The following is a 13,437-nucleotide window of genomic DNA, read 5'->3' as shown; positions in this document are numbered from 1 at the left end:
CATCATGAAAGGGTGTGTGTGAACTCAGGTGAGTGCGAACCTGCTGGTGGAGTGTGGTGCTGGAGATTGTAATGTATATATGTGTAGGTGGCAGTGGGTTCAGGGAAGTGGAGTTTGTGGTATGCATAGACCTGACACTAGGGAAATGTAAGGAACTGATGATTAACAGTACAGTTGATGATCAACTATAAGATTAATTGAGGTTCATAGAAATTAGGCTCTTAGAAATAAAGGTACTTTGGAGTGATTCCATCAAAGGAGAAGCCCTTCTACCTATTGTGTCCATTTATTTTCTGGGACTGTGCATGTGGTGTACCTTTAATTAGCTATCAAAATAAAGCTTTACATTCTTTAAGGTGTAATTTATTCACGTTTCCAAGTAAACAAGAAAAAAATGTTATTTACTAAATTTACCAAAGGTGTGCCCTTGATGGTGGCACTGCAGCAACGTCTGAGAGTGTATAAGAGAAATAGTTAAGGATCAAATACAAACCCGAGGAGAACGTTATAGCCGACAAGTAAGGGTCTGTTATGGTAAAGGACTTGTCAGCTAAGGTCTAAGCATTACACACAAGTGAAGAACATTTATAGGTAAGTGTCAAGGGCTGGTAAAAGTAAGGTACTGTATGAGTCAGGTATCAGGTCACCTTAGGGAAGTTCATGTAAATAGTCACATAGAGGTGAGGTTATGGTGAGTGACAGGAAGTTGAATATAAAGTGGAGCTACACCGCATGTATGTGTCTCTGTCTCTGTAAGGTATGCCTGTAACGTTGCTGCAGGATGAAGAGGGGAATTCCAGATGAGCATTAAGATGAAGTTTGAATATTTCAAAGGGAATTCTGCCTTCATATGTTTCCACAGCTTCATTCTCAAAGAATAACCACTTCACTTATACGGTGATCTCTCTTAACACATTCAGAAAGAGACTACTTTTAGGCAGAGTCTGGTTATAGTTCCGGTAAGGTTTAAGCTACAAATATGAGATCTGTGAGACAAGTTGCAACCGGTTGAAACAACTAGGGTGTTAATAAACACTAACATGAGCTGAAAGCTTGGATACTGTTTCCATAACAATCTACTTTATTGTTCATATCCTCTGGTTTGGGTCTTTGTAATTAATGAATAGCTACACACACTGCCATTTGAACATTTTTGCGTACCCTGTGTTTTAGCTTTTTATAAAATTAGCAGTATGTAGTGTAAATTAATAGCTGTAGGTATTGAAGTGAAAACTGTAATTTTTTTTTTTTTTATTAGAAGCAATCATGACCTAGTTTTAGGGATTTGGATCATTCAAGTTTCAGGAAAAAAAGTGATTTCTGAAAGCAGTTGTATTCATAAATGTATGTAATACTTGCTCGCTACCCAATATTTGACAGGACTACTGAGAAGTCATACACAAATATCAGGCCTAAACAGCAGAGTCTGAATCACTGACTTGCATTTAATATATTTTTCCATGAATGTGTATTAAATTATTCCCAATAGTCTATTCTCTACATTTCATAGCTTTTCTCTTGGTTGCGCTGCTTCCAGTAGTGAATATTTATGATAAGAGTGTTTATCCAATCATATTTCAGCCAGTGGCTGACATCATGTGTTGCCAAAGTGAAAGAAATCTGCCTTAAGGCCTTCAGAATCAACAGTGCAGGCGCCCGGAGCTTAAAATAAGTGGCAATGAAATTGTTACATTAACCAATCAGATTTGGAGTTGGCGTCACTGGGGCCGTCTAGCAGGCATACGATTACGTCAGCAATTTCCTGTCTTTTGATTGGATAATTGGAGTAGTCAGAGGCTGCGAACCACACAAACTAAATAAAATATATATTTTAACTCACAATGGCTGACAGGGGAGAAGAAATCGATTTGGTCGCAGAAATCCTTACAAATGCATTTTCAAGGCGGACTGTAATAAAATGGACTATTCCTTGTGAGGTGTGAAATACTGTAGTTGCCATGGCGTCATAATGATGGTATAGCAGTGGATTAATTCAGGAAGGACACCAGTGAAGGCCTAGGTGTGAAATGCATGGCCCGCCACTGACAAATATTCATAATGCTAATGCTAACTAGCTGAGCTAGCTCAGCAAGATATCTTTATAACATTGGGCTATAAAGCTGCTTTTGAACTCCAGATGCTTACTTAAGCCTAAACATTTAATGTGTGTGGCTTCAAGTTACGGGCTACCATTTGTCTTACTCAAAAACTCCACCACAGGTAGTTGTTCTGCAGACAGACCCTCCATTTTGTATGTGGTATGGATTTGTAATCTGCATAAGAAACTTTAGGTGTAAAAGATATTAGCAGTATACCTGCCTGAGATAGACCACGTTCCTTGCTGATAAATAGACGGAGAAGAAGCATTAGTGCTTGTAATGATGGAGACAAACAGTGTATGCTAATCTGTGCTGAGAAATGAAGAAAGATAAACCAGCTTTTTAAAACTTTTCTCATTCTTACATTGTCTTGTCTGGGAACGATTCCAACACGCAGATTCTATTCGTTTGTGCAGGACAAACAGCTAACTAGCGCTAACATGCTGGGAATCAGCTGGATTAGCTAATGAGAGACTAGTGAGATCAGATACTTGTCTTCATTTCTGCCATGATACTGTGAGTCATAACCTGAGACATTTCTGTGGTTTATTAAACTTCTCAACAGTTATGTCTCATTGAAAACCTTTGGTCTGAATCTGGATCATAAAATTGACTGCAAAAAAAAAAGAGAGAGAGATTGTTTTGTCTGTCCTTGGAATAAATTCACCTGTCTGAGAAATAGTGCATATCTGAGTTTGTGTTTGTTTCCTGGATCATACAGTGAGGTTTGAGATTGTTGTTTGTGTGTGTGTGTGTGTGTGTGTGTATTCTGGAAGAACAGAATTGTGCTTCTTTCCTCATTTATTCCCCCATCCTGTTTATTCACCCTGATAAGAGTCAGAACCAGAAGCTCCAATAACATGCAGAGCAAAGATCATATCCGCCGAAACGGAGACCTTTTGCTTTTGATCTGAACTCAGACCACACACCTTAAGATGTGGCAACGGATGAAACACACGCCCAGAACCTTGGTCGTTTGATGACATTCAATATATATTTATGAGTCTGTAATCGGGATCAAACTCTTTATTTGTAACCTGCATATGCTGTATACACACACACACACACACACACACTTTTGCTGTAGGTATGAATACAATGCTTAGAAAATCTATAAATATACATATTAGAGCATACTAATCTGGTGTTATATCAGTTTTCCATGTAATCCGTGTGCTCTTATTTGAACTTGCCTAACCTCCTCTCTCTACAGGTGTGTAAAACCTAAATCAGTGTGTGGGCTGCTCTGTGTGTGGGTGGCCTCTCGCTTTCCCGTTGGTGCACAACAACCTTTCTGTTTTTTACTGTGTGTGTATATGATCCAGTTTTCTTTTTACCTCTGTATACAGGTGTGTCTCTGTCTGTGTTTTCTCTACTACTATCCCATATCTCCAGGTTGTAACTTGGCATATACACACTCTGTATATGGGACTGTCCATTGCTGTAAATGCTTATCCTGTTCCATAATCATCAGTGCATGGTCACACTCATCCTCACGTGCCTTAACCATTAGCAAGCTCACAAGCAGTCACTTGAGGGTTCCTGCTTCCTTCCAGCTTGTTTGTGCTGATGTGTGTGTGTGTGTGTAGGATGAAGAAGGAAAACCATTCGATTTATAGAGTGTAACTGTTCAGAACTATAAGCAGTGTAGAAAGATATGAGAGTAAAGAATAATGTGTGTTTTCGTTATCTTTATCTCTGTCATGTTTAGATCTTATAGAGCAGTGTGTGTGTGTGTGTGTGTGTTTCCTTGGTGTTTCAGTGCTCTGTAACCTCATGTTCTTAATGCTCATGGATGCTTTGATGGATAAGCAGAATATTTGCCTGTTTTACTCTCTCTGTTTCTCCTTGTCTTCTCGTTCTCCCTCCTTTCCTCCCTCTCTCTCTCTCTCTCTCTCTCTCTCTCTCTCTCCTCCCTTCGTCTCCATCGCATCCTGCCATCAAATCTCACTCCATTCCCCACTCTCAGACCAGCGGGAAGGTGGGTTGCTTTCTTTCTCCTATTCAACTACGTGGAGGGCCTGTGGATGGCAGTCATGCTCTCTCCTCTTTGGCCCTGCCCGGGGCTTTTACTACAACTTAACCTCCCTTCTCTGCCCCTTTTCCCCTCCTTTGCCTCATTGTTTCCTTCTTGCGAACAATTCCAACCCAATTTTCCCCAGAATTCTTCCCAACAATTTTAGCATGCTGCACGGTTGCTCTGCTCTCTTTTTTTTAATTGCTTGGCCATGCCTGTTGATATTTTGTCTTCTGTGTCATCTTTCATTATACCATTTATATGGATTATACCATTTATATGGATTGTAGTTGTGTAGCTTAAGTTTTGTTTCTTTTTCTCACATTTCTCACTTTTGATAGCAAGTCAGGAAATCTGCTTATTTATTTATTTATTTATTTATTTATTTATTTTTGCTTAGTCTTTTCAATAGTCAATGCTGGTTCAGTGGCCAAATCCCAGCTCTATTAGAGAACGCCCACCATGTAAATGATCAAGATTCAGTCCTGTATGTTAATGTATATTAATTAGAACACATCAAGAGGCTTGACTTAATCCCACCACAGCCAATAGTTCTAAGATAATTAACAGCTCTGCTAAGCTAATTGACAGCTAGAAAAATTTATGTTTATCCTCGAAAGACATAAAGTTTATAGCCGCAAACCTGATTGGAAGTAAATGCCAAGCTGTAACATTTAGGGCTGTTTGAGTCCATGTGAAATTTTGATACCTAGTGTTTCACACACACACAAAACAGTTAAACAATTGTAAAAAATGTGGTTGGAGATCAAATTTGGAAAGATAATGCTGTGATCTCTGTCAACTCCTTGTGATGATTAGCCTTAATGTGCTTTAATATCAGCACTGGTTCATTACTGTCAGTTTTTTGCCAACAGATTTCTATTTTATTTTCTGATTTGCTTCTCCACAGTAAAGACTGCTACAACTACTGATGTTGTGTGGAGAAAGGTATTTGTCAGACAGTGACAGAAGAATATATTACTCTCTCCTGAGTCAAACCTGAGCAAATCAATTTCTGTTCTCTTTTTTTTGAAACTCCAGAATTTTAAAGCTGACTCTCATTTCCCAGTGGGTAGTATTGTCTAGAAAATATAGGAGGGCACTGGTGGCTCAAAGGTAGATTTCTAACTTACCATGCAGAAGGCCTGGGTTCAATTCCCTGCCACTGGATGCAGTGCCGGTCCCAAGCCCGGATAAAAGTTGTGGTACGGACTGGTTGGTCTGCTGTGGCGACCCCTCACACACAGGGAGCAAGAAAGATCAACAACATTGTCTAGAAAATACAGCCCTTTTTTAAAATGTAGACAGGCATTTAGGTATTTTGTTCTAGCGATCACTTTAACCTAGAGCTGAAAACACTATGTACAGTTACTATGTACAAAAGTTTAGCCTATAGTATGTTATTTCTCCATTTACATAAACAGGGCGCCTTTGCAATGTCACAAGGCATTAAATCTCCAAGGTCAGACAGCAAAAACTTGTTTACAGATGAGTCTCCCGATTACAGAGATTGTAATTATCCTCCCTTTTCATAGCTTAGAGCGTTTGAGGATGGGACATATTATTATCTTGCGAGTAAAAGCCAAAGAGCCTTTTGAGTTTGGAAGTGTTTAAGCCGGATAAAGAAGAACTGATTGTTTAATTTGGAAGGAGCCGTGTTGGTCCTGGCTCCAGCTTTGAAAAACAATCCTGAGACAAGTAAAGAGAGAAAGGCTGGTCGGGTTTGGAGTACATATGCCGTATGATCTGTTTCTGAAAGCCAGGGCTGTGGTGGATCACAAGCTAAATGCTATAAGGAAACCTGACAATCTTTTGAATTGCATATGAATCTTTTCAAATCTACGCTATTATAGATGATTAATCAACACATTCTGACCAATCGGATTTGAGAATTAGAAATTTCTAATTTAGTTTCTGATTCAAGTTTTATTTATACATTTTATTAAACACAACCATAAACTGTCTGCGTCATGAAACTAAAATGAATAAGAATAAAATATATACAGTGGAGATCAAAATTAGATAGCAGTGAAATATGTTAATCTTCATTTCTCAAAATCTAAAGGTATATTAGCTATGGGCTATATCACTGTTCTGCCAGCATGTTTTACAAAATAACCAAGGCACTTTCACAAAAATCTTTATGTTATGGAAAACAACTTGATCAAAATTAGAGAGCAGCATCCAGTGTAGCACAAACATTTTGGCTGTCAATAATTAGTAGGAAATGTAAGAATGTAGTAGGAAAAGTGTATATATGAATGCAGATCAGTGGTAGGACAGCATTATTCATTGTTATGGATGAAGAGAATTCGACAGCGCTGTGGTTTAGACTTCAAAGATAAATACGGGCTTTAAAGGGTTAAGGCTACCATGTTTCTGTATTAGTGCACTCATTAAATATTCCTCTCTATTTGGCTTTAGTTTTATCGCATCGTTGCAGACCCGCTGGTTTATGTCAGCTTCATGATTTTACATTTGATATGGGCTCTGTGGCATTAGTCTGTAGTTTGACATCTCCTGGAAATTGCGGAGTCATTGCTTGAAGCGAGGCTTGTTTCGCCCTGCTATCTGAGCGTCAAGGTTGTTTTCTGATCAATGCAGGGAATTTTCATTTGTGTCAATCTGACTAGGGTCCAGACCGGTTCTGTTGTTTTGTTCTCCATTAATGGGCAGTTTTGCTTGTATTTATTTATTTATCCACCCATTTATTCAGTCACAGGTGCATGCTCTGTTGATTGTGGCTGAGGCTGTTTTGTTTCCTGCTTGTGCTGCCACTGTCTGACATCCTGGAGAAAGTGTGTGTGTGTGTGCGCAGCGTGTGTGTGTGTTTGTGTGTGTCTGGACCACCACCTGTCCCTCTAAATTTCTGCATCTCCTTCCAGCATTTCCTGCTCTCTCTCTTCTTCCGGTAGCATGCTCACTAGACTGGTGTGTGTGTGTGTGTCTGCATTTCTAACAGCTCACTACAGAACCCCTCCCTTTGCGAAATGAGATGGTGGTATTCTTCTGGGCCACCACACTCTCTTCTCTAACTCACTCTAAATGAATAAAACTCAACCATCATAACATGACCATCCTCCATGTCCATGATGTCCATAGGTAACATCTGTCCTTTGTGTGTATGATGACTAATGTGAATTAACATGGACTAACGTGGACTCTTCTTCCTCCCCGACCCTCCAGCCAGTGTGTTGAGACTATGTGCTGTCTCACACACTGACTAGTACATCCAGCTGTCTTTTTTCACTCAGATATTAAGTAATTCGCCCCAGACCCATACATTCATGTGCAGAAGAACATTTAGAAATCGCCTACGTATTATAACTGGCACAAACATAAAGAAAGAAAACAAGGAATATAAATCATACAAAACTAATAGACAAAAACAGAGACATGTGGCTAAAATGAAAAAGGATAAGAGAATAAATAGAATAAATTGGGAACTGTGGCATGCCCCAAATATAAAAAAGGACATAACATAAAAAAGCCAAACATAAAAAAGGGTGAATGCAACATGCCCCAAACATAAAAAAGGGGGAAGAAACACTTGGCCAAACATAAAAAGGGGGAAAGCAACATGCCCTGAACATAAAAAAAAAATAAAATAAAAAAGAATGAGGAACAAAATCTTAAAAATAGAAATACGCCCAGAAATAAAACAGGGAAGAAAGATATTTTGGGCATTAAAAATAAAGAAATTAATTAAATACATAAAAATGGGTGAAAAATGAGCACTGACCCACACATTAACAAAGAAAAATTGCACATGGCACTAGACATAAAAATAGAAAACATGACCCAAACATAAAAAGTGGGAACGGAACATGAATAACAGAACGAGAAACCTGAACATAAAAAAAAGAGAAGATGAGATATGCACCAAACCAATAGAGAGACATATTTAGAAGGTGATTTGGTTGTGAGACAGGCAATGCTTTGTGTAATCTCCCATGGTGGATAAACTTCCTAACAAAGTGACATTTAACAGCTCAGTTTTCACTTTCTGGGTTTTTATGGTGCACAGCCAGGTGCAGGTGATAAGGCGCCGCTGTGTCTCAGCTGCTGTACTATCACGAATGCCTCTCTGTTCTGCTTCGCCTCAGGGGGATAAAAAAAAAACCCTCTAATGTAAAATGGCATTCATGTCACGTAAACATGGACAATTAATAATAGCCTTGCTTCCTGATCTGTCTATAACCCAGTTTGGCCATGCTACTGTATATCAGTTTAGGCCCCGCTTAAAGGAATAGGAGCTAGTGCAGACGTGCAGATTTTTCATTCTGTTTACTCATGTACATCTGTAAAAAAACAATTTATTATTGTAATTATTGCTGAAATTAACAAATTAAGTGAATAAACTTTACAGATATAAGTCAATTAAATATGTTGTTTTGTGATAGAAAAATATTGGCAAGAATCAAGGCAGTGGTGAGACCGGCCATGCTGTATGGTTTAGAGACTGTCATTAAGGAAGAGACAGGAGTCAGAGCTGGAGGTAGCAGAGCTGAAGATGTTGAGGTTCTCTTTGGAAGTGACGCGATTGGACAGGATTAGGAACGAGTACAACAGAGGGACAGCTCATGTTGGACGTTTGGGGGACAAGGTTAGGGAAGCCAGATTAAGATGGTTTGGACATGTTCAGAGGAGGGAGAGTGAGTATACTGGTAGGAGAATGTTGGACATGGAGCTGCCAGGCAGGAGGCAAAGAGGAAGGCCAAAGAGGAGGTATATGGATGTAATAAATGAGGATGTGAAGCTAGTGGGTGCAAGTGTTGAGGATGCAGAAGATAGGGATAGGTGGAGAGATGATTCGCTGTGGAGACCCCTGAAGGGAAACGCCGAAAGAAGAAGAAGAAGAAATATGTTGTTTTATAGAAGCAGATATACGTTCACTTAATTTGAACTGGTTTGTTTGTTTTGTTTGCTAAATTTAGGAACTCTTATCCATTATCTTTAAAGTGGTCTGGAAACTTAAACCCATTTCGAATATTCTGCGTAGTCTCCTACTTGATGAGAGCTGTGTGCCTGTTCTTTGCAGGAAGCTTGGCAGGGTTGACTCAGATGCTTTGGATTGAGTTTATTAGATTGTGTGTTTTCACTTAAATGTGTTAAATCAGATGTATTGAATTGGATATGTCAACCTGGGTGTGTTGTATATTGTGTGCTCAGTAGATTCTGTATGTTACACTACATGTAGTAAATCTGTCAAATCAGGTTTGTTTATGTTGTGTACATTGGATTAGGTGGCTCAAAGCAGGTTTGAGAAATCAAATCTATATATTTGATGCAGTAGAACTGATACATAGATTTCATTCATCTATGGCCATGTTTATCAAAGCTGTTGAATCTGACTCTTTGAATCAGAGACTGTTCACCTGTCCATCACACCCTTATGTGGTTCTTTTCCCAGACTGCTGCCACAATAGTCAGAAATACACAGTCTATTAAATCTCTTTGTAATGTACGCTATAGCATTAGGATTTGCCTTCAGAGGAAGAGACCAAATACGACCAAACCTGGTTCATTATGACAATGCTCCTGACAATGTGAGGACAATAAATAAATGGTTTAACAAAGATGGAGTGTAGAATATCAAGCCCTGAACTCCACTGAACAGCTTTAGGTTGAACTGTAATGCCAGGCATTCTTACCTAACTGACCTCTCTGATGCTCTGTGGCTGAATCCCTACAGCTACACTACAAAATCTAGTGTAAAGCCTTCCCAGACAAATGGAGGTTAATATAACAGCAAAAGGAGGGGCCAACTCCAATGCCCATGGTTCAGTTGTCCACATACTTATGAGCACATGCTGTATGTTAAATCAAATATGTTAAATCATGCTCAGAGATTTGAGTACAGTGGTAGACTGATGTGGTGTGTTGAATAGGATGTATTGTAATGTACCCCAGACTCAGTAATATACCTATTGGCATGTTTTTTGGAATACACAGAGGAATTTCTTTAATGCCAGAATGGCTCATGCTGTCATGCTCAAGCTGACTATTTGGGTTTTCTTATGGATTAAAAAACCCAGTGATAAAAATAAAAAAAACCCTTCCAAACCAAATAGCAAGAAAAACTCATTAATCATAATCCGACATGTATCCCAAAGCGAGAACAGTCCTGAGTTCAATCCCTGAAGATAAGATACTGAATCTCGTAATACAGAAAGCAATACAGTGTCTCAGGAGAACTTTCCTTCATGGGTTACATGACGTGATAGTAATTAACGCTTGCAGCAGGTCATGTTTTTAATGTGCACACAGAGTGCAGTTATGTCCATTCAGAAACACCTGTAATGTGTAAACCTTGGCGGTATTTTACAGAAACTCTGGGGCGCTAACAAGATCCACTCAGCATTCAGGGAACTGCAGAACCTTGCATTTTACATTATTGTTTTGTCCAGTTAACGTTTGCTCTTTTTATTTGGATGTTCATTAGTGAGTTTTTGAAATGGAGCAATATGCCTAATGGGACAAAGTTCAAAAAAGTCTAATGGGAACATTAAGCACTGTACAAAACTAGCGTGATGAAATCGACATAGCTAGCATCAATCATAAATTATTCAAATGCTTTCCAGGAGACATCATGTTATATTAAAAAGTACAATATCAGTTTCTTCATCACTGAACAACTTGTTTATAACCTATAAATACAGCCGTCCTATACTGATATTAAAATAGTAACGGTAAAAATAAAAAAATGTCAGAGCCATGCCACAGTAAGGCTGCGTGTCCTGTATACTGTTTACTATGTTCACTTCCTCTTGTCCTCCTCCAACAGTCAGGCGAGTTCCACCACGCTTCTCCATTCCCCCCACCAATCATGAGGTGATGCCCGGTGGCAGTATCAACCTCACATGCGTCGCAGTCGGCGCCCCAATGCCTTTTGTCAAGTGGATGAAGGGTGAAACGGAGCTGACCAAAGAAGAGGAGATGCCCATTGGACGCAACGTGCTGGAGCTCACCAACATCCGCCAGTCAGCAAACTACACCTGTGTGGCCATGTCCTCGCTGGGCATGATTGAGACCACTGCGCAAATCATCGTCAAAGGTAAACGTCCAAAAGACACAAACAGGATTAATATACTATTATAATATAATAACTCTGATAATAGTATAATTATATTTGTATATGTATGGAAGTCATACGAGGAAGCCTCATTATGATCAAAAGTATTCATGTCAATATATATATATATATAGAATGTCACGTCATAAGCCAGTAACCTATAACTCTAACTCTCACAACTGAGCTTATAAACATTGTTCACTTACAATGTTTATCTAATGACTTAGTAGCAGACATGACAGGTTGGCGAGTTGCAGTGGTGCTTAGCTAACACTAGCTAGCAATATTGCAGCTATATTACACAGTCTCACTGGTGGTCTTTGTGTGTCCTCTCATTTGCCCAAGTAATGAGGTTTGCCTTATCATCCTTTTCTGTTTTTCATTCGAAAAGACCACACTCAACTCATTTTAAATGCAAATTATGAAATCATGAAGCATTGTCAGACAAACTTGTTTGTAAAGGCAATATTCAGTCATAGTCAGAAGTTTAAATAAGAATTTTTGGGGCCTGGGTTGAATAGGAGAGAAGACATATCAGACACACCTGCCACTGACTTAACACAACATTTGATTAAGCACGTACTTGTTCATCTGCTGTGATGGAGAAAGATGACCCGATCTGCTCTCTAAGCTCTGATGTTGTTCTCTCCAAGCTGAAGCTGCGATACTGCACAAATGTCTTGTTAATAATGAAGGCTGTATGATTCCCACAGCTCCCTACCACACAGCACGTGCTATCAGCTCATCAATCTTTCATCAGTGTTGAAATATGAGGAATATCATTTCAGAGTGATGAATAACTGAATAATTTTGCTGCCTCCTTCTTTGGGCATTGTTTTTCACCCTAAATCAGAGTGAAGCTGTCCGGCCAAATTAAAGGTGTTATTTAAATCTGGTCCATGATGAGAACGAGCCGAACCTATTGCATTGTTTATCTCATCGAAACAATATTGGATCACGGGACAGACATGCTCATTCTTGTCTCTGAGGTTTAAACACCAAAACATCCACAGACATAGAAGACAGCGTGCTGAATTTTGGGTCACATGTTGGCATTAGATATCTGGTTATTATGATCATTTTGCGATTCAAAGACCTGGATTACTGAATGGGCGAATTTCAAATATGGAGTAATCACAGTTAAAGCTACAGTAGGGATGAAAAGATGTCGACCCAGATGATTGTAAATGAGGAGACGCAGACAGATACGGCTTGATGCAGCCGCAATACGCATTAGCCTGGTGCTGCCTAATAAATGACTCTGCGTAAAGCACTGGAGTTTAAAGCCTTTGTAAAATGGTGGAAATTGTCAAACAAGAGGCCATCGTAAAGCTCCGGAGTTTCAGAAAATAAGAAATGCCAGTTCAGTAAAGAAGCGATTTTTTATTTTTATTTTTTTAATAAATGAAATTCTTTTTATATGAAGATACTCTAATGTATTCCAATCAAAAGACTGGCATTGGGCTTTTTAGAAGAAAAGCAGTAATCCGAAATACAATTTTGTTGAATTACGTTTCTCAAATTTCTTACTATTTAATGCTGAATCCAATCTATCATCACTGATGCTGCTTTTTAAACACTATATGGTTCTCTATGGTGTCCTACGTGAAGCCAAATAAAGCAGTGCCTCTTTAAACGATATGACAAGCCTTAACTCTCTGTAACAACGCATTACAGTGGAAAAATGTGATGCTTGTGGAAATGTGCAATTCACGTTGTGCAAATCAGAATTATGCTAAGTGATGCTCGTAATGCAGTAGCAGTGTTTGAGCATCGGAGGTCCCATGTATGGGTTTCTGTGATGCCCATGCATTGAAACACTATAGAGTGCACATGATCACATTCAACCAGCGGATCACATTGATCAACAAACGCTGTACAGTGCATTCTGCAGTTACACAACGAGGTTATAACAGTTAAAAACAGATGAGCTGAGCTCTGTCAAAGTCCCTGGGTCAGGCATATTGTCTGTTTATTTAACTTAATTATTTTTAAGATGTGGTGAACCTTTAGTACATTTGGTTTACAATATTAAACCACTGTTCATAGCCATTATTGGTTTATTTCGTTTCATACAGACAAATATGCATGCTGCTTTTCATAGTGTATGTATGATAATCTTTGGTCATTCAAAGTCACTGAGAATTGAATTGATTGAAGCCAGAATCATGAATCGAGTAGTACATTGTTACACCTGGAGCTAATGCACCATAAATTCATTGGGAATCTCTGCCGCTTCTGGTGTA

The 13,437-nt window shown here is 39.0% G+C and overlaps 1 protein-coding gene across 9 annotated transcripts in view; it reads left to right on the top strand.

Annotated features, from left to right (window-relative positions):
* The window catches only part of ptprfa (protein tyrosine phosphatase receptor type Fa), a 211,210-nt gene that overhangs the window by 123,965 nt on the left and 73,808 nt on the right, over positions 1–13,437 (top strand). For all 9 annotated transcript variants that reach the window (XM_058403026.1, XM_058403025.1, XM_058403030.1 and 6 more), the window contains one exon: positions 10,904–11,173. In XM_058403026.1, the coding sequence (XP_058259009.1) occupies positions 10,904–11,173 (270 nt within the window). The remainder of the gene's footprint in view (positions 1–10,903; positions 11,174–13,437) is intronic.

The sequence above is a fragment of the Hemibagrus wyckioides genome, linkage group LG11 (assembly GCF_019097595.1).
Source record: "Hemibagrus wyckioides isolate EC202008001 linkage group LG11, SWU_Hwy_1.0, whole genome shotgun sequence".
Taxonomy (NCBI): Eukaryota; Metazoa; Chordata; class Actinopteri; order Siluriformes; family Bagridae; genus Hemibagrus; species Hemibagrus wyckioides.
Note: the sequence above shows the minus strand (reverse complement) of the source record. Positions and strands in the feature narration are given on the sequence as shown.